A 21,253-nucleotide genomic window follows, 5' to 3' on the forward strand; every position below is an offset into this window, starting at 1 on the left:
CAGGAGTGCGGAAATGCACTGCTCCTCCCCCCTCTGCAACTCCTGCCGCCGACACTGAGGCCTGTTCTGGCAGCCAGTCCTCAGTGGCCTCCTCTGCTGTGTCTGCTGATTCCCGTGCCAGCAAAAGGCCACGCCAGAGCCTTTTGAGCGAGTCCTTCCAGGGGGTGGTTAGGGCTCTGCCTCCCAGCAGCCGTCGCGTGCGGCAGCTGAACGGCTTGCTGGCACGGGCCATGTGCTCCCAACTCCTGCCGTTCACGCTCGTGCAGGAGGGGAGCGACATGCGTGCGCTGCTTGCTTGCGCAGCCCCAGACTGGCAGCTCCCCAGCAGACACTTCTTCGCCCGCAAGGCCATTCTTGCACTGCACCGCTTTGTGATGGCCAATGTGGAGCGAGGGCTGGAGCACGCGGTTGGTGAAAGGGTCCACGTCACCATGGACTCCTGGAGCAGCCGCTTCGGGACAGGCCGCTACCTGTCCTTCACTGTCCACTGGGTCAGCTTGGTGGAAGGGGGTGAGGATGGGAGAGCAGCAGCGGGCACAGCAGCAGCAGCAGCAGCAACACAGTGGGTGGTGCCCCCCCGCAGGGTCAGGGGAACTGCAGCAGTTTCCTCCGATCCTCTGCCATCCTCCGGCACACCTGGCCAAACCCCCCGCCTCAGCAGCAGCGTGAAGGCCCGCCACTGCCAAGCGCTGCTGCAGTTGGTCAGCCTTGGGAAGACCAAGCTGACGGCAACCCATGTGTTGGCCAAACTCCGGGAGCAGGAGAGGATTTGGCTGACCCCCAGAGGCCTCAGAGTCGGAGAGGTGGTGGCCGACAATGGGGCCAATCTGGTTGCCGCAATAGACAGGGGAAACCTGACCCACATCCCCTGTCTTGCCCACGTGCTGAACCTGGTGGTGCAGAAGTTCTTGCGCACCTACCAGGGGATGGGAGAACTGCTGGAAACGGCAAGGGAGGTTGTGCATCACTTCCGGCGCTCGGCTGCAGCCTGTGCGAGCCTGGAAGACATGCAAAAGGAGCTGGAGCTGCCACGCCATCGGCTGATCATTTACGTTCCAACTCGCTGGAACTCCACCCTGGCGATGTTGGATAGTCTGGTTGAACAGAAGCACGCTGTCAACCAGTACCTTGCCCTGGCCACTGTGTCCGCCGCTCAGAAAAGGGACAAGACCAGCAACATCCCGTCCATCGTCCCCGATGACGACTGGAGGCACATGCAGCAGGTGTGCTTAGTGCTGGCTCCCTTTCTGCAGGCCACCAACATGGTGAGCAGGGACCATGCTATGGTCTGCGAGTGGGTGCCCCTGGTTTGTCTGCTGAACAGGGCCCTCGATGCTTTGCTGGAACAGGGAGCGGCAGCCTTGGACCAGCAGGAGCGGCAAGCAGCTGCACAGTCCACCTCTGAGGGGGAGGAGGAGGAGGACTTGGTGGAGGTCCCTGACCTTGCTGCTGATGAGGGGGATCAGCACAGTGCAGCTGATTTGGTGCGGGGGTGGAGAGAGGATGAGGCAGCAGAGGAGGAGGATGAGGACAGCACTGTCGTCGATGTGCCAGCACACGTGGCCCGCCTCTTCCCAATGGCAGCGCACATGCTGACGTGCCTGCGCAAGGACCCCAGGGTGATCCAGATGAAGCAGAGGGAGGACATCTGGATCAGCATGATGTTGGACCCACGCCTCAAGGGGAAGTTGAGCCAGTTCCTGCCGCCTGCAGGAGGAGACCCAACGCAACAAATAAGGAGCTTGCAGCAGGCCCTTGTTGAGCGCTTGGAGGAAGCCTTCCCCCAGCCTTCCACCCCCACTGTCCAGCCAGCACAGAGGCAGCAGCAGGTGCCTGCATCCAGCAGCAAGCGCCCCACAGACCTGCTGTCTCTCAGCAACGAGCTCTACAGGACTGTAGAGGCTCCGGCAGCAGTGACTAGAGAGGAGGTGCATGCAGCAGCATCCTCCTCCGGTCACAGCCAGCGCCTGACCCGCATGGTGGCTGACTACATGGGGTCCTACAGCGGGCTTGACAGCGATGCCCCTGTTGATCCCATGGAGTATTGGGTCAAGCGCCTGGAGATCTGGAGCGAGCTGGCGCAGTACGCCCTGGAAGTGCTGTCCTGTCCCTCTTCCAGCGTGCTGTCCGAGCGCTGCTTCAGTGCAGCTGGTGGCGTGGTCACCGAGAAACGCTCACGTCTGTCTCACAAGTCTGTGGACAGACTGACGTTTCTCAAGATGAACCAGGCGTGGGAGGAAGGCGAGTTCCTGGCCCCTATTGTCGGCGAGAGGGGGACATGAACTGGCTGCCGGAACTTAGAACCATCGTTAATGTGCCTTACCACCCTTTACCACCTCCTGGCTCCTGCTCACTAAGCCAGCCTGGTTCACTTTGACTATTACGTCGCCTGCAGCCACACATTTTACACCTACAGTGGGCTGCTGTGTACTGCCCTTCTGCTGTCTGTCTGTGTTTACCACTGCCAGGGTACACAGAATTACCTTCTGCTGCCACTCTGCCACCAGCTATTACGTCAAACAATAGCTATATCTGTAATTGGTTGTAAAACCAAAACTACAAAACCATTAAAAAAAAAAAAGGTTTAATTTTTCTGAGGTGCCCAGGTTGAAAACTGTGTTGTCCCAGTTGTGTATTGGACACGATGTGGGCTGCACGACCGCTGTCTGGGACCTCCTGCCTGCTGTGTTTATTTACAGCCCTGGTATCACCGCTAGGTACCAGGGCGATTATGTCACGCTGCCTGCCTGCTGCCACACTCACACTACTCCTCCATTCCTCCTGCTAATGCTGCTGTCTGTCTGTGTTTCCCACTGCCAGGGTACACAGAATTACCTTCTGCTGCCACTCTGCCACCAGCTATTACGTCAAACAATAGCTGCTCACATAATTACTCCTCCATTCCTCCTGCTGCTGTCGGTCTGTGTTTCCCACTGCCAGGGTACACAGAATTACATTCTGCTGCCACTCTGCCACCAGCTATTACGTCAAACAATAGCTATATCTGTAATTGGTTGTAAAACCAAAACTACAAAACCATTAAAAAAAAAAAAAGGTTTAATTTTTCTGAGGTGCCCGGGTTGAAAACTGTGTTGTGCCAGTTGTGTATTGGACACGATGTGGGCTGCACGACCGCTGTCTGGGACCTCCTGCCTGCTGTTTATTTACAGCCCTGGTATCACCGCTAGGTACCAGGGCTATTATGTCACGCTGCCTGCCTGCTGCCACACTCACACTACTCCTCCATTCCTCCTGCTGATGCTGCTGTCTGTCTGTGTTTCCCACTGCCAGGGTACACAGAATTACCTTCTGCTGCCACTCTGCCATCAGCTATTACATCAAACAATAGCTGCTCACATAATTACTCCTCCATTCCTCCTGCTGCTGCTGCTGTCGGTCTGTGTTTCCCACTGCCAGGGTACACAGAATTACATTCTGCTGCCACTCTGCCACCAGCTATTACGTCAAACAATAGCTATATCTGTAATTGGTTGTAAAACCAAAACTACAAAACCATTAAAAAAAAAAAGGTTTAATTTTTCTGAGGTGCCCGGGTTGAAAACTGTGTTGTCCCAGTTGTGTATTGGACACGATGTGGGCTGCACGACCGCTGTCTGGGACCTCCTGCCTGCTGTGTTTATTTACAGCCCTGGTATCACCGCTAGGTACCAGGGCTATTATGTTACGCTGCCTGCCTGCTGCCACACTCACACTACTCCTCCATTCCTCCTGCTGATGCTGCTGTCTGTCTGTGTTTCCCACTGCCAGGGTACACAGAATTACCTTCTGCTGCCACTCTGCCACCAGCTATTACGTCAAACAATAGCTGCTCACATAATTACTCCTCCATTCCTCCTGCTGCTGCTGCTGTCGGTCTGTGTTTCCCACTGCCAGGGTACACAGAATTACATTCTGCTTCCACTCTGCCACCAGCTATTACGTCAAACAATAGCTATATCTGTAATTGGTTGTAAAACCAAAACTACAAAACCATTAAAAAAAAAAAGGGTTAATTTTTCTGAGGTGCCCGGGTTGAAAACTGTGTTGTCCCAGTTGTGTATTGGACACGATGTGGGCTGCACGACCGCTGTCTGGGACCTCCTGCCTGCTGTGTTTATTTACAGCCCTGGTATCACCACTAGGTACCAGGGCTATTATGTCACGCTGCCTGCCTCATTGACTGCCTGCTGCCACACACTCATCCTCCTCCTCCTGCTGCTGAATTTACCTCCTGCTGTCTGTGTGTTTCCACTGCCAGGGAGCACATACAATGGCGCTTCCAACATGCGTGCGCCACCAGCTATTTGTTACGCTCAAAAATAGCTGCATTTCTTTAAAAAAAAAATGAAAAGAGAAATAAGTGAAGAAGAAGAAGACGATATAGAAAAAGAAGGAGAAGAAGAAGAAGATGAAGAAGAAGAAGAAGAAGATGAAGAAGAAGAAGATGAAGAAGAAGAAGATGAAGAAGAAGAAGAAGATGAAGATGAAGAAGATGAAGAAGAAGAAGAAGATGAAGAAGAAGAAGAAGAAGAAGAAGAAGAAGAAGAAGAAGAAGAAGAAGAAGAAGAAGAAGAAGAAGAAGAAGAAGAAGAAGAAGAAGAAGAAGAAGAAGAAGAAGAAGAAGATGAAGAAGAAGAAGAAGAAGAAGAAGAAGATGAAGAAGAAGAAGAAGATGAAGAAGATGAAGAAGAAGAAGATGAAGAAGAAGAAGAAGAAGAAGAAGAAGAAGAAGAAGATGATGATGAAGAAGATGAAGAAGAAGAAGATGAAGAAGAAGAAGACAATATAGAAGAAGAAGAAGAAGATATAGAAGAAGATAGAGAAGAAGAAGATATAGAAGAAGAAGATATAGAAGAAGAAGAAGAAGATATAGAAGATAAAGAAGACGAAGAAGAAGAAGAAGAAGTATATACAGTACTGAACAGAATTTTGGACACAACTTCTCTTTCCACCTTTTTTTTTTTTTTTTAAAGGAACATCCCCACATAATCACTTGCTGTTGTTACTTGGAAAAAAGGATGTTTCTTGCATCATTCACCCTCAAAACAAGTGTTGGAAGCTATTTAAGGCCAATTCGAATAGTCAGCTCAAATAATGAGCTCGAATACCGACTCGAATAGTGAGCTCGAAGTCCGAGGTCGAATCGAATAGTAAAAATTATTCGACTCGAATATTCGACTGACCTCGAATAATTTACTATTCGAATTCGACCAAACTCGAATTTTAAAAAGGGGTATTTGAGCACCACTGGTGGTTAAAGGGGCACTATGGTGAAAAAAATTGTAACATTTTAAATATCATAGAGAAATAAGAAGTACATTTTTTCCAGAGTAAAATGAGCCATAAATTACTTTTCTCCTATGTTGCCGTCACTTACAGCAAATAGTAGAAATATGACAGAAGCGACAGATTTTGGACTAGTACATCTCTTCATAGGGGATTCTCAGCAAGGCTTTTATTCTTTATAAAGATATTCCCTAAAAAGGATTTAAACAATGATGCTGGCCAGCTTCCCTGTTAGCTACACAGTTTTTTGGCAGTTGGACAGAGCAACTGCCATTCACTTAGTGCTTTTGAAAATAAATAAATCTCTGAAAATCCCCCTATGAAGAGATGGACTATTCCAAAACCTGTCGCTTCTGTCAGATTTCTACTACCTACTGTAAGTGACAGCAACATAGGAGAAAAGTAATTTATGGCTCATTTTACTCTGGAAAAAAACGTACTTCTTATTTGTTTATGTTTGCACATTTTAAATTTTACAATTTTTCGCCGTAGTGCCCCTTTAACCTTGGGGAGACGTAGAACCCAGTTTTTAAGCACAGCAGAGCCTACAAAACGCCTAAGAAGGTGGCCTTCACCATCGTGAGTACTGCTGGTGAATTGTTCTGCTTAGTTGAGAGAGTGCTGGTGAGTTGAGTTCCAGATAACTGGGATAGTATACAGTATCTTTGATATATGGTTATATTCAAGATGTTGCTGTTTTCTTTTAATTTAAAAAAAAAAGACAATAAAAAATATTATTTAAAAAAACAACAACATTATTTCACCTTTATTAGTATGTTTTCATGTATACAGAAATTGAAAGACTGTAATGTCAAAGTGTGCTGCCTGTTAATAGATTAGTGCAGGGTGTTGTGTATGACTAATAAAGGCTCCTGCCTTGTGCAGCTAACTACTCCTGCTGTAGGATTGAAATGAAAATAAGTGTTATTAATAAAACTAAATTGTAAAAATAATTTGGCACCTACCACCAATATGTATGTCAATTTTGCAACCAAAGTGATATTTCCCAGAATGTTAACAATATGTCTGCTTCCATGAAAGCAGGAAGTAGACACATTGCAGATTTATTGCATGATTTGTATCGGCTGTAACAAGGAAATGTTTTTCTTTAAAGGTTATTATGCTGTTGCTTATCTTTAAGACCAGAGAAGAAGTTCTGAGTTCAGGTCCGCTTTTAGCTTACTTGTATACATTAGCGATTCATCTCCTTATTAATACATAAAGACTACCAATCTCAGTGACTGTTTAATTCAAGCTGTCAGAAGAAGTTAAGCAATATTTCCTCTTCCGAGTATTGCTGACTTTCTGTATGAATGGAAAGGTTACTCATATAGTAACTGGATTCCGTAAACATCCCAACGTCTAGGCCTGTGGTCTCAGCAGGAAGTGTGAGGGAAATAGTTAGAATTTTCAGACATGCAATAGTAAAACATCTGTGTCAGTTCATGAAAAAAGCAAGAGACGCACCTGCTGGAAGGCTGACCTTAAGGGAAGGTAGGTGCCTGAAAACTGCTTAACCAGGATCTTTTCTTTATCCTAGATCTCGATGAATGCCAGACCAAACAACACAACTGCCAGTTCCTGTGTGTCAATGTTGTTGGAAGCTTCAACTGTAAATGTCCTCCAGGCTTTACCCAGCATCACACAGCCTGCATCGGTGAGCTCAACCTGACATCGAAAAACACAATATCCTCTCACATCTGTGGGGAAAACACATGATATGTCTGATGTCAGGGTGAACGCCATATTTAATAGTCTGGTAACTAGATTGCCTAAACACTTCATTTCATGCTGGAGAAACCTAATGTAGTCCTCCAAAATTATCATGGCCGTTAGTGAAGCCCATCTGAGCCCATTGACCACACCCACATTGGGTACCTCCGAGCCCATTTACTGTATCTCACCTCCCTAATGTCACTGAACAGGTTTTGGTGTCCTGTGGACACTGCGTCAGTTCATTGCATCTTTCCTGACTCCCTTTATCCTTGTTCCACCACCTTTCTCTCATGGTGGCTCTGGACTTATCTGCTGTATAATCTTCATCCACGGCTTTGGCACCCTGTGGACATTTATTCTGTATATGTCTCTCAGATATGGAAGAAAATTGGTGTTGTGCATTTCTGGTAATTTCATAAAGAATGCAATGCTCGCGTGCATTAAAAGGGCACAGTGAAAAAAGGGCCCGGCTGGATAACGAAATGGCGCCAGTGGCTAACGAAATCTGATAATGATAAACAACGTTGTCAAACTTGGTTAACGATAAATACTGTTGTAAAAATAGATGGGAAATGATAATGAAAAGATATTAATGTTAAATATTGTTACGTAATTTAACAATACAGCTTAACCCAAACCTACTCTCACGCAGAACCCTCCCCTGGTAGTGCCTAAAACTAACTACTCCCTTGGTGGCGTCTACCCCTAACCACTCCCCCGCTGGTGCCTAACCACCCCCTTAGTGGTGCCTAACCCTAAACACCCCCCCCCCCCCGGTGTTGCCTAACCCTAACCACTCCCCCTGGTGGTGCCTAAACTTAACCACTCCCTCTGCAGAAGCACCCTTTTATACATAGAAACGATAATTTCTTTCATAATGTAAAATCTGTAGATACAAATAAAATAATATGACAAAAACTATAACCTTGCAAGATTCTAAAACGATACCATACTTCAAAAACTTTAATGTTCTAATATTGGTAACGATATTTATCGCGGCGCCATTTTTCTGCTTTTTTTGCTGTATTAATGATAATTGCATTAAAGTGTATGGCGGCACCGTTTTCGTCCACCCTCAGCTGGCACGCTTTTTTCCTGCTACCCAATGCTCTTGGTTCAAGCTTCAATACTAGTAATTAATAACATGAAAAAAAAGCTACTTCAACTGAACTATCAATCGTATCTAAAAAAAATAGCTTTCAATACCTCTACACACCAATATACTAAATGATTGACATTTGTTTTGTAGATAATAATGAATGTGGTTCACAGCCCAATCTATGTGGATCTCATGCTGTGTGCCAAAATTCACCTGGAAGCTTCACATGTGACTGCCAGAGAGGTTATACCTTGGATTCAACCGGCTTAAATTGTGATGGTAAGCTCTCCTCTCAGCTTTTCTCATGTCTCATTGCTCTCCTGCCTTCCTCTGCCCTCCTCTCAACTCTTCAACACTCATTTCCCTTTTTCTCTTCTCTCCATTCCTCTCCTTAACCCTTCTCACCCAGCCTTTCCTCTCCTTGACCCTCCTCACCCCACCTCACCTCTCCTCTTCCTTCCTCTTCTCAAACATCCTCACCCCACCTTTCCTCTCCTCTACCCTCCTCACCCCTCCTTTCTTGTCCTCGGCTCTCCTCGTTCCACCTCATCTCTCCTCTCAATCCCTATCCTCAACTCTCTTCACCCCACCTTTACTCTCCTCGACTGTCCTCGCCCCACCTTTCCTCCTGATTGAAAACTCTGAAAAAATTGCTTGGGTCTACACATCAAGAAATTGAGAACCTACCGTACACCATTCAATTTTCTTAAAAATTGATCTGAAAAATCCACCACTCCCAATGATCTTATATAGAAAAAAAATGGAAATTTGATCAAATTTCTTGCTCGAATGGAAAAAAAACATTCAATTTTTCTGCACAACAGGTTTTTTTTGTTTTTTTTAATTGGTTTAAAAGTGGAACTTTTTGTTGTATGGTGTGTGTAGCCACCTTAAGTGTTACTTTTTGTCGACTGTACATGATAAGTCCTTAGGTTTCTGAATCCCAACAATCATTCTCTGTGTGTAGCAAGCACCAATAGAGGGAACTTTTAGTGACGTGCTATGATTCCAGTCATCTGTGCGCACTCAGATGTCTTCCAATGTAGCATCTATATGAGTTAGCACCGTCCTTTTTATTTAACTAGCTCTTTTATTAGATATAAAAGGTTAAAACAGCATGAAGTTTTCAGCCATTCCCTTTTCAAGCTATAAAGCATGACATCCATCTGAATCCCAACAATTCATGGGGCAGCATGTTCCCTATCGTTGGTGCATCCCAGCGATTTTTTTCATCTGCCACTTTTTACTAAGCCAAAGAAACAGAATTTACAATTCTTCTGCCTCATACATCACATCCACTAGCTTTTCAGCACAGGGCAAACTAATCCCTCCTAATTTAAAACTATGTTGATATTACCTTTCTCTCTCCATTTTTAATATATTTTGATTGCTAGGTGCTGAAAAGATTTTCCAAGGATAAGGTGAAATAAAGTTTAGTGTATAAGGGACATGGTAATCTATTCATCTTTCCAACTGTTTTAATTTTGTATTTTTTATATAAAGTGGACCTGCACTCCCAGCTTTCCTTCTCTTATACATTTTTCAGACAGATAGGGCCTTTTTCCACTACACAGCTGAATCGCAAAATCGCAAATAGCTAGTGATTTTTAAATCGCCAGGGTTGCTACTTTATCATAGAAATCACGAGAAGTATTTTCCACCATAGTGATTCGATTTGGAAATCGCAAATCGCAATTGCTTTCTGGGACGATCGTTACAGTGATAATGCAATGCAAATCGCAATCGCATAACAGAATTAATCGAAAATCGCAATCGCTGGCATTTGTGATTGTGATTGCTAGTGGAAAAGGGCCCTAAGGCCCTCATAAGAGCAGCTTTATTGTCCTGTAGCAGCTGTTACCTCCTTAGAGTGCCTCGTTGGTCAACCCTCTTTGTCACAACGTCTTTAGCATGGATGCATGTGCAATGTCATATTAGATATATGAGTAACAATGAAAATGTATATTTAATAATTAAAAATACTTTATGTGCTTCAGGCCTGGAACCCACTAAAAAGCCCAAAGCACTATTGCAATCGCTAGCGATTTGTGATATCGTTTTGCAAGCAATTTTAGGAGCATTTTTCCTGCTCCTATGCAATACAATAGAATGAAAACTCTCCCAAAGTGCTGCATGTCCTGCGATTGCGATTTCCTTAATTACAAGTGCTTTAGTGGAATCTCTCCCACTCATTTACATTGGCAGAGCGTTTAGAGACATCGCTAGCGATTGAAAGCACTCCCTAAACACTAAAATAAAAAAGCTCTAGTGGCTTCCGGGCCTAAAAGAATTTGATGTTCCATTACATGCCTTTCTAACAAGCTGAAAAGGGCAAGTAAACAGAGTTTAGGCCCACCCCTATTTATTCACACTTTGTCCATCAGGACCTGACCTATGTATATGTACTAAAATTAGAGTGAGATGGACCTACACTCTTGATCAGACGGTAATAGGGTGAACTAAAACACCGTTCTGACCATATGTAAAATGATCAACTCGTTTGCACAGATGGCCAAACTACAATGTAACCATAGAACGTGGGGGGTCTTCACTGATCCCCCCCTAGGATGCACCTAAATCCCAGGGGTGTAGCTATCCCCACTGAATGGACGCAAATAGGAAATCTATGCGGTAGATTAAAAAACAAACATGCAAATTAGGCTGCACAAGAGACAGTCGTACTGATCAAATATGCATAACCTTCACAGAAGGTATAAACTTGCTGGAGGTAATAGTAGGAAATAGTGCATATAATGTACAGTGCTGGTGTCAATCGACTAGTTTCACTCAAGTAATGAGCTTCATCAGGATAATAACACAGTGTAAAAACAAATCATAAACAGACCCCCCACCAACATAGATTCCCCCAGCAATAGCCTAAGTCAGAGCTGAGGTGAATGAGCAAGCAAGCTCTTTAAATATGGCTGGCAATTAGGTAGGCGGTGCCCTTTCACTCAGAAAGTACCACCCAAAGTGTGCAAGCATCCATTGTCCAGGTAACATATTTGAATGGAGTATTTCAGTATATCTCTAGAATTGCTGTGTGGATAAGTGGCTCAACTGCTGTTTAGCGGTATAACTGCACGTTCTGTCACGCAGTATTCAGTAACAGTATACTAGGTGGGTTGGATTGGGTTGGGTGGGTCCACCCCTATTTATTGTCCAGCACTGCGTAATATGTTGGCGCTTTTATAAATACAATAAATAATAATAATACCTTTAGACTCATTTATTAGTTAACATTAACAAAGATATAAGGAAGTAAGCTAGAGTTGTGTTTAGCCAGTATACGGGAAAGAGAGAATGCCAATTGGATTTATCCTCTTCATTGTCCTTCATATGCACAGATGTTGATGAATGTGATGGAAGTCACAGATGCCAACATGGATGCCAGAACATAGTTGGTGGATATCGGTGCAGCTGCCCTCAGGGTTATGTCCAGCATCACCAGTGGAACCAGTGTGTTGGTAAGAATTATATCTATATGAAAGTAGCTGTAATGAATACATAAACTCCCATACTGTATAAAGTTTATGTGCTGTTAATAGTGATGCCATCCTGCAGTGTTCTTTAAAGAGAACCAGAGATGAATCACCCTCATGTATTTTATTACATTTATCAGTGAGAACATGACAGTAAACACCTACCCTGCTTTTAGTTTCATTGTTATCTGCTTAATTAGTCTATTAGCAACTGTGATAAGAATCCACCGACTATTCAGTCGAGGTTTGACCTGGAATCATTATAGCTGAGTCACTCTTCTGTGATGTCTTTTCAAGCCCAAGCCTTCCCCTCTCCTGGCTTAGATTTCCTGCTTTGCATACTGAGAGCTGTGATGACTGGGAGGGGCTGCACTGCTGAGAGAGAAGCTCTGTGGTTGTAATATGATCCCTGTGTGCTCTGTGTGCACTAGATACTGACTGCAGTTTCATTCCTATGAGAGACACTTCTTACAGTACATCATACCAAAATGAAAGCACACAGATGAGCCTTTCTCATATAGCCTAGATAGCAGCCTAGTCTCATATAGCATAGACAGCACATCCAGAACAACTCATATAACCCGGAAGGAGAAGGGATATGAGCCGGCGGCCATATTTGATTTTTCCTGGAGCAATAATGGATAAAAAAGCTCGTTTCCACTGTAGCGGTGCGGAATCGCCTGGATTCCACCGCTGAAGAAATCGCATGCGGCTGCGTTTCCGCATGCAGATTTACCCGCGATTTCGCATGCAATTTCGCATGGCAAGGAGCCATGCGAATTTAACCATGTCACTGCCTGTGTTAAGTTCCATTAGCTTTCATGCGAAATCGCATGCGAAATCGCGGGGAAATCCGCATGACAAAGCCGCATGCGATTTCCCTATTGAATACATTAGCGGCGATTCGCCCGCATTCCTGCCGCACGCGAATCTGCACGACCCTGTCGTGCAGATTTTCACCGCACCGAAAAACGCAGCCGCCGCCGCACACGTGGAAACAGCCCCATCCACTAACATTAAGTATGCGAATCCGCATGCAGTGCCCGCATGCGGATTCGCTATAGTGGAAACGAGCCCTAAAGGCACACCAGAGCGGCGAAATTATCAGGTAGAGCATTTATTCTTTACAAGCTATCAACTGATATGTTTATTTTGTGTGAAACGTTCATCTCTGGTTCCCTTTAAAGGAAGATACTTTTTACAGGAGATTTTCTGGTATGGAGCCATCTTCTCCATACTAGTAAATGAATACAGGTAATGTACAATCATATTGCACACCTTGCACTACGCATGTATTGATGGAAAAGCCAATAGGTACAGCTTAGTAAGAGCTTACACATATTTATTTGGTAGGGTTGCAATGATATTGTAGTTACCCAAATATCATCTTCATTCACCAGATCTCTGGGTAACCACAATGTCATTGCAACCCTACCAAATACATATGTGTAAGTTTTTTTTAAAGGTAACCTGAGGTTAGAGGTATATGGAAAAGGAAGCAAAAGACAGGAGGAGCGCTCCGTAGTGTGATACCATTTAATAAAATGAAAACTGCGCAATAAAAGATACACTTACTAGATGTGTATGAACAGTAGGCATTTAAAATTGGCATATAGCCCAGAATAAAAAGGACATCCCCTCTTGGAAGCGAAACCTGAAGCTGCAGTGGCCAGCGGCAGCAAGGATCCAGATGGTAAATGGATGACAGGTGTCCCTTCGGGGTGACTGTGTGCAGGTTACGTCAAGACGCGTTTCGGCGTGTCCACGCCTTCGTCAGTTAACTGACGAAGAGGGGATGTCCTTTTTATTCTGGGCTATATGCCAATTTTAAATGCCTACTGTTCATACACATCTAGTAAGTGTATCTTTTATTGCGCAGTTTTCATTTTATTAAACGGTATCACACTACGGAGCGCTCCTCCTGTCTTTTGCTTCCTTTTCCAGTAGTCCGCTCACAGCCGAGTGTTTGAGGAGCTGCCAGTGTGTGATCAGTCTGCGGTCCACTTTGACCTCTCACCTGCGTTAGCGCAAGATTGCACATCTTTTGTTAGAGGTATATGGAGGCTGCCATATTTATTTCCTTTTAAGCAATACCAGTTGCCAGCAGATCAGGTGTTTCTGACAATATTGTTAGAATTAACAAGATTAGCTGCATGCTTGTTTCTGGTGTGATTCAGAAACCATTGCAGCCAAATAGATCAGCATGGCTGCCAGGCAACTGGTATTGTTTAAAAGGAAACCTGGCAGCCTCCTTATCACTCTCATTTCGGGTTCACTTTAATGTTTTTTAAAGCAGTAGGGACAGCCATACTATCACAGGAAAAAAAACCATACAGTATATAAGTAAATAATTACTTCTTCTACTTACATAACAAATGTATTGTACTGTCCACGTTTTGATTTCAGTGAATTTAACTTTATGTATTAAATAAAGAGAATTCTGTTTTCCTGGCTTTTGTCATCTTGATTCCCTCTTATTGAAGCCAGTCCTGATGTCATTTCCTCCCTTAATTATTTCCCTCCAAGAAACTGCTCAGTCATAGGTAGCTTGCTTTGTAAACACATGTGAGCACAGCATAGATCGGATTTCAGCAGTTCACTGAACTGCCCTCAGCCAATCGGTGAGGAGCAGGAATGTTGTAAAGGTGTTGACAAGCTTCCTTCTCATTGGCAATAGCAAAAATAGAGCCAGGCTGACTGAGATAAGATTTATTAGAGCAGAAACATTTCTGAACAGTTTGGAGTGCTTGCAATGCAGGTTGCAGACTGCATATTAAAAACTGAGCAGTGGGTAAATGGAATCAACGTCCAGTCAGAATGGTAGCACCACCTGCTGGACGTTGATTCTTGGTCCCCAAAAGGTAAGGGAATACTGCAAGGATGGCATTAAATATGGGATCAGAAATAATCAACTATGATCTGCAAGCTCAGAGCCTTTTGCTTCTTAATTGTATACAGATAGTCCCAGGTTAAAGAACGAGATAGGGACTGTAGATTTGTTCTTAACTTGAATCCGTTCTTAAGTTGGGACGTTTGAAACCATTTCTTCAAACTTCCCCCACGGAAATGACATTATTGCAACGGGATCATTGTATTGGAATAACAATCTTCTCACCTTCCACTACACTTAACTTATACATTTTAATTTTTTTGCCTGGCTGTCCTGCTGACCCTCTGCGTTGAGGCTACATTCACAGTGGGATGTTATTGTCCTACATTAATGTGCGTTACCACATCGCATCACAACACAACATCCCGCTGTGAACCTAGCCTGAATCCTTTTAGCCATCGTCACTGTACAAGCATGCTGGTAAGGTGTTTCTGACCAAAGACTACATTAGCTGCATGCTTGTTTCAGGTGTGTGATTCAGACACTATGGATTCCAGAAAGATCAGCAAGACAGCCAGGCAACTGGTATTGCTATAAAAGGAAATAAATATGGCAGCTCCATATACCACCCACTTCCGGTGTCCTTTAAAGAATACATTTGAAGTTCCTTACTGTCATCGACCTTTTTATGCAGTAAATGTATTGTTTATATTGACTCTCACCTGTGACACTGTACTTTGCACAGCCATTTACTAGAATACTGTGTGATGTGTTGTGATCCTATTGCTAGTGTGACTGGAGCATTTTGTGCTCAGCATCAGATCCAGTACTTACATGCAATTTACCCCATATAGTGTAAAATCCAAACCACACGGTGTATTGAAGCTTTAAAATGAAAATCCTCATAAATGTCCTCTCTGTATTTTTTTCTCACAGATGAAAATGAATGTGCAATGCAAAACACATGTGGTTCTGCTTCATGTTACAACACGCTTGGCAGCTACAAATGTGCTTGCCCACCTGGATTTACTTTTGAACAGTTTTCAACTTCCTGTCAGGATATAAATGAGTGCACATCAAAGAATCCTTGTAATTATGGCTGCTCCAACACTGATGGAGGCTACCTCTGTGGATGTCCTGCTGGATACTACCGAGCCGGACAAGGGTAAGGACACGAGGCTTCTGCTAACTGTGACCCAAGCCTCACCCCCACCTCAGCCTCACCCCCACCTCAGCCTCACCCCCACCTTATCCTCACAGATTCACCCCCACCTCAGCCTCTTAGATTCACCCCCACCTCAGCCTCACAGATTCACCCCCACCTCAGCCTCACTGATTGCCTCCCCCCCCCCCCCACCTCCTCAGCCTCACTAATCCCCCCCCCCACCTCAGCCTCACTGATTTCTGTTCCATTATTAGGGAGGATCAGAAATGCAGATTTCCGATTATGCAGAAATTCCGATTTCCACCAATGCCAATTCCCGATTCCCCGGATTTCTGATCGTTTTCCGATTTCCGTGTAATATTTTTTGTATTCTCTAACTGGCCAAATACTTCTGAGTTGACTTTGCATTATCTGATTGATCCAACGCTTCTGAGTTCTGTGATTGGGCTCATATTATCGAGTTGCAGGAAGGGCTTGTTCACACTATGAGCATTTGCACATTTTTCTAAGCGCTGGCGAATTTTAAAAATTACGCTAAAAGCACTTGTGCCATGATTTCCTATGACAGTGTTCACATATGAGCATTTCGATTGTGTGCCGTTCTCAAAAGCATTGCCAGTAGCATTTTCTGAGCACTTTCACTCAATGGAAGGTATAGGGAAATCGCTAAGCGCTTGAAAAAACGATTTGTATAGCGATTTCCCAAGCACTTTTAAGAATAAATACATTGTATTTATTCTTTGACGGGTCAAAGAGTTCACTTCCTGACTGATGTAAGGAAGTGAAAATTTCAATCGCTTATCAAAAGCGCTTTGAAAGCGCTTACACAAAATCGCTCATCGCTCAGAAAACGGCAGGAATCGCTTGAAAAATCACACACAAAAGTGCTCAGCACTTGCGATCGCGCTTGCGATTTATAATGTGAATAAAGCCTAATGCAGTATTTCCGCAGAAATCCGATTCCTGAGTTCTGCTTTCCGATTTCCAAGTAGTGGTTTTTTTGGTAATTTTTTATTTTCACTGATTGGCCAAATAATTTTACAATTTCCAATCAGAAATACGGATTTCCGATTGGAAATGCGGAAACTTAAATTCTGCGAAATCTGAATGAGCATCCTTAATTTATGCCACACATATGAGTAGGAAAACATCACATAGGAATAGGGATGGTAAATGAGATGCAAATAATTTTGAATTAATTCAGGATTATGCAAATTGTGTATGAAAATGTATGCAGAGTGAACGTGGACCAATCAATTTTTACCAGATTGGTTAATTTATAAGCTGCATAAATTTGCATACAAAATCTGCATCATGCTGTGGTGGACCTTTGATTGGTGGCGCTGGGTTTTTATGTAAAGAGAGTATGTTATGAAGTTAGGATTTTAGCCATGGAACTCAAACATAATTACTTTTTTTGTTGCAGTCATTGTGTTTCAAGCCTGGGATTCAACAGAGGCCAATATTTGCCAACTGCTAGAGAAGAAAATGAGGAAAATGCACTTTCCCCAGAAACTTGCTATGAATGTAAAATCAATGGCTACCCAAAGAAATCTGGAAGGAACAAGAGAAGTTACAACAATGATACGCATCCACCAATGGTAAGACGGAGTGTAGTATATACATACATATTCCACATACACTGATCTCAACTTTGATGTTTCTATAACTCTGCAATGTTTATAAATGTCTCATAGCAATGTGCAGGCTGCATAGTGATAGGCAAAGAACCACGTGAATTATTACTATCATTAGTAAAGTGTACCCGAGGCGACATGTAACATGATGAGATAACCATCAGAATCAGAATTGCATTTATTTCGCCAAGCACGACTGGGTCGTGCCCGGAATTGGGCTTGGCACATGAATACAGGGCATATACATAGAAACATAAGAGACAACAGAGCATAGAACATAGTAGACATCACTTCATCTCAAAAACATACATAATACTTTTCCAAACACATCTGCCATGTGGTTTACAGGCAGAGTCAACACGGGGGGCCTACGGGGGGAGAGCACGGGCAGAGTTTATAGAGTTCAGCAAAATTACAGCTGAGGGGAAGAAGCTGTTTTTGTGTCTCGTGGTCTTTGTGGAGATGGACCAGTACCTCAGGTACTTCCACCCGAAGGGGAGCTGATTAAAAACCTGGTGGCCAGGGTGGGAGGGATCCTTGGTGATCTTCAGTGCTCTGGAGCGTAGTCTGGCATTATAGAGGAAGTCTAGGGCAGGGAGTGTGTTCCCGATGATCCTTTCCGGTGACCTGATGACCCTCTGTAGTTTGTGTCTGTCGTCTTCGGTGGAGCCAGCATACCAGACAGTGATGGAAGAAATGTGTATTTACAGTAGAAAACATATTAATAACCAAGCTGTTTTACTTGTTTTATTTTGCTGCCTGAAATAGTTAATTTCTAGGCATGGAAGTGACAGCTTCTGTCTTGTTGGGAATATAGTAAACTTCACTGATATGCAAATTACAGCCATAAAAGTACAACTTCTGAGCTCAGATGAGAAATATTAAAAAGTCACTAGCTCATGCATTTTAAGTCTGAGGCTGACACTGATTAGAGACAGTAAAACATTCAACCTTATTTGGAATTATTTAAGTGAAAAGAAAACCATGGGATACCTTAAAATTCATTTTAAGAGTAGGAGGATAGATATAATTGTTTGTCTCATCAGTTTATCAGTTTACTTTTCACCCAGGTGTAATAAAACATAGAGTTAATGAGACAGAGTAAAACAAAAACTAGGGGACTTCCCTGAGCCTCCAGTACAATAATACTGCAAGAATGTTATATGCACAACCACAAAAAAAAAAAAAATTAACACCCAGAAACAATGCAAATGTCTTTATATAGAACAGAAATATAATAATAGTCTCCTCATGTACACAACTTGGCCAAATAGCACACAGCACAATATGTCATATGCAATTATATATAGCTCTCTGTATACTGTACAGATCCACAGAAATCATATGCATAACATCATCAATCTGTAAGTACAGAATGCTCTGTTATGGTAGACAAACTGGCAAAACATTGCAGAAGTAACCACTAATAAAAAAAAGAGTACATCTAAGAGCAAAAGGCATTAAGGGGAATACATGGGTCAGGAAGAAGAGGGAATGGTTGGGTGAGAATAATGGCAGGCCTGTCTTTTCCTGTCTGAAAATTTGACTATGCCAAAAGAAAAATTTTCAAGAAGCGATTACAGGGATTGTGGAGAATGAGGAGAGAAATGGACAATGCACAAGGTATGTGGATCCAGCATGAAAATACCTCTGTGCTTATCTCAGGGCCGTATCTCTTAAGAGGCACCTGTGGGCCGGTGCCATGGGCGGCCATCTAATGCCAATTCATTTTATTTTTTCATTATTATTATTTTTTATTAAAAAGAAAATAATTGAAAAAAGAGACCTTTTTTTCCCGGGGGGGGGGGGGGGGGTGCCTGGACGGACGAGAGCGTGCACACAATGAGGGGAATCTGCTCCCCCCCTCCAGCTGAGTGGTAGCGGCCGGCCAGGGAAGTTTCCCGACGCTGGAGGAAGACTCTGCATGCCGCTGGCTGGTCTGAGCAGTGACGTCACTAGACCAGGCAGCGGCATGCAGAGATGAGATTCCCTCGCGCTCCGGGAAGAAGAGGTAAGATGTTCTCTGGCCGCTGCCCCTGGACTTGTCTCTGGCTGACTGGCTGCACAGTGCACTGACTGGAAGGGGGAGCGGGAGCTCCAGGTGAGGGAGGGGGAAGGACCGGGGGACCTCCCCCCTTCCCCGCTACTCTGTGCCTGTTCCACCTTCCAGGCTACTTAAAATGGGGGACACTTATATATCTCCTACCTAACTGGGGGACACCTATATACCTATTACCTAAACTGAGGGACAGCTATATATCTACTTCCTAAACTGGGGGACAGCTATATATCTACTTCCTAAACTGGGGGACACCTATATACCTACTACCTAACTGGGCAACAGTTATATACCTATTACCTAACTGGGGGACACCTATATACCTATTACCTTAACTGGGGGACACCTATATACCTATTACCTAAACTGAGGGACACCTATATACCCATTACCTAAACTGGGGGACACCTATATATCTACTTCCTAAACTGGGGGACACCTATATACCTACTATCTAAACTGGGGGACACCTACATACCTATTACCTAAACTGGGGGACAGCTATATACCTACTACCTAAACTGGGGGACACCTATATACCTATTACCTAAACTGGGGGACACCTTTATACCTACTACCTAAACTGGGGGACACCTATATACCTAGTACCTAAACTGGGGGACACCTATATACCTACTACCTAAACTGGGGGACACCTATATATCTACTTCCTAAACTGGGGGACGCCTATATACCTACTACCTAAACTGGGGGACACCTATATACCTATTACCTAAACTGGGGGAGACCTATATACCTACTACCTAAACTGGGGGACACTTATATATCTACTTCCTAAACTGGGGGACACCTATATGCCTATTACCTAAACTGGGGGACACCTACATACCCACTTCCTAAACTGGGACACACACACACACACACATATATATATATATATATATATATATATATATATATATATATATATATATATATATATATATATATACTACCTAAACGGGGGGACACCTATATACCGACTTCCTAAACTGGGGGACACCTATATATCGACTACCTAAACTGGGGGAAACCTATATACCTACTACCTAAACTGGGGACACCTATTATTTTGTGGTGTTATGCAGCCCTCTGTGCGATTTTTCTGCTGAAATGCTGCCCACGTTGCGATTATTTTCTGGTGAAATGCTGCCCACTGTACGATTATTTTGTGATGAAATGCTGCCCAGGGTGCGATTATTTTCTGGTCAAATGTTAGCCAGGGTGCGATTATTTTGTGGTAAAATGCTGCCCACTGTACGATTATTATCTGGTGAAATGCTGCACTCATTGCGATTATTCTCTGGTGAAATGCTGCACTCATTGCGATTATTCTCTGGTGAAATGCTGCACTCATTGCGATTATTCTGTGGTGAAATGCTGCCCACTGTATGATTATTATCTGGTGCATGTTGCTGAAATGTTGTACTCATTGCGTTTATTTTCTGCTAAAATGTTGCACTTATTGCGTTTATTTTCTGCTAAAATGTTACACTCATTGCGTTTATTTTCTGCTGGAATGTTGCACTCATTGCATTTATTTTCTGCTGAAATGTTGCACTCATTGCGTTTATTTTATGGTGAAATGTTGCACTCATTGCGATTATTTTATGGTGAAACGTTGCCCACATTGCGAATATTTTATGGTGAAACATTGCTGCATTACGATTTTATGGTGAAATGCTGCCCCATTACGATTATTTGGCACCTATGGGGGGCCCCATCCAAATTTTTGCAAGGGGGCCCAGTGATTTCTAGTTACGCCCCTGACTACTACCTAAACTGGGGATACCTATAGACTTGGTTATCTATACTGGGGACACCTATAGTATGTCTATATTGGGGACACCTATAGACCTGGCTATACTGATACTAATTATTTAGCGCCAACATATTACGCAGCGCTGTACAGAGTATGTATTGTCTTGTCACTAACTGTCCCACAGAGGGGCTCACAATCTAATCCCTACCATAGTCAT

The 21,253-nt window shown here is 43.7% G+C and overlaps 1 protein-coding gene across 1 annotated transcript in view; it reads left to right on the forward strand.

Annotated features, from left to right (window-relative positions):
- Nucleotides 1-21,253, forward strand: part of FBN2 (fibrillin 2) — a 341,314-nt gene that overhangs the window by 317,732 nt on the left and 2,329 nt on the right. The window contains exons 60-64 of the mRNA XM_068246690.1: nt 6,827-6,943; nt 8,252-8,380; nt 11,449-11,568; nt 15,350-15,578; nt 17,005-17,179. Of these exons, the coding sequence (XP_068102791.1) occupies nt 6,827-6,943; nt 8,252-8,380; nt 11,449-11,568; nt 15,350-15,578; nt 17,005-17,179 (770 nt within the window). The remainder of the gene's footprint in view (nt 1-6,826; nt 6,944-8,251; nt 8,381-11,448; nt 11,569-15,349; nt 15,579-17,004; nt 17,180-21,253) is intronic.

Source organism: Hyperolius riggenbachi, chromosome 1 (assembly GCF_040937935.1).
Source record: "Hyperolius riggenbachi isolate aHypRig1 chromosome 1, aHypRig1.pri, whole genome shotgun sequence".
Taxonomy (NCBI): domain Eukaryota; kingdom Metazoa; phylum Chordata; class Amphibia; order Anura; family Hyperoliidae; genus Hyperolius; species Hyperolius riggenbachi.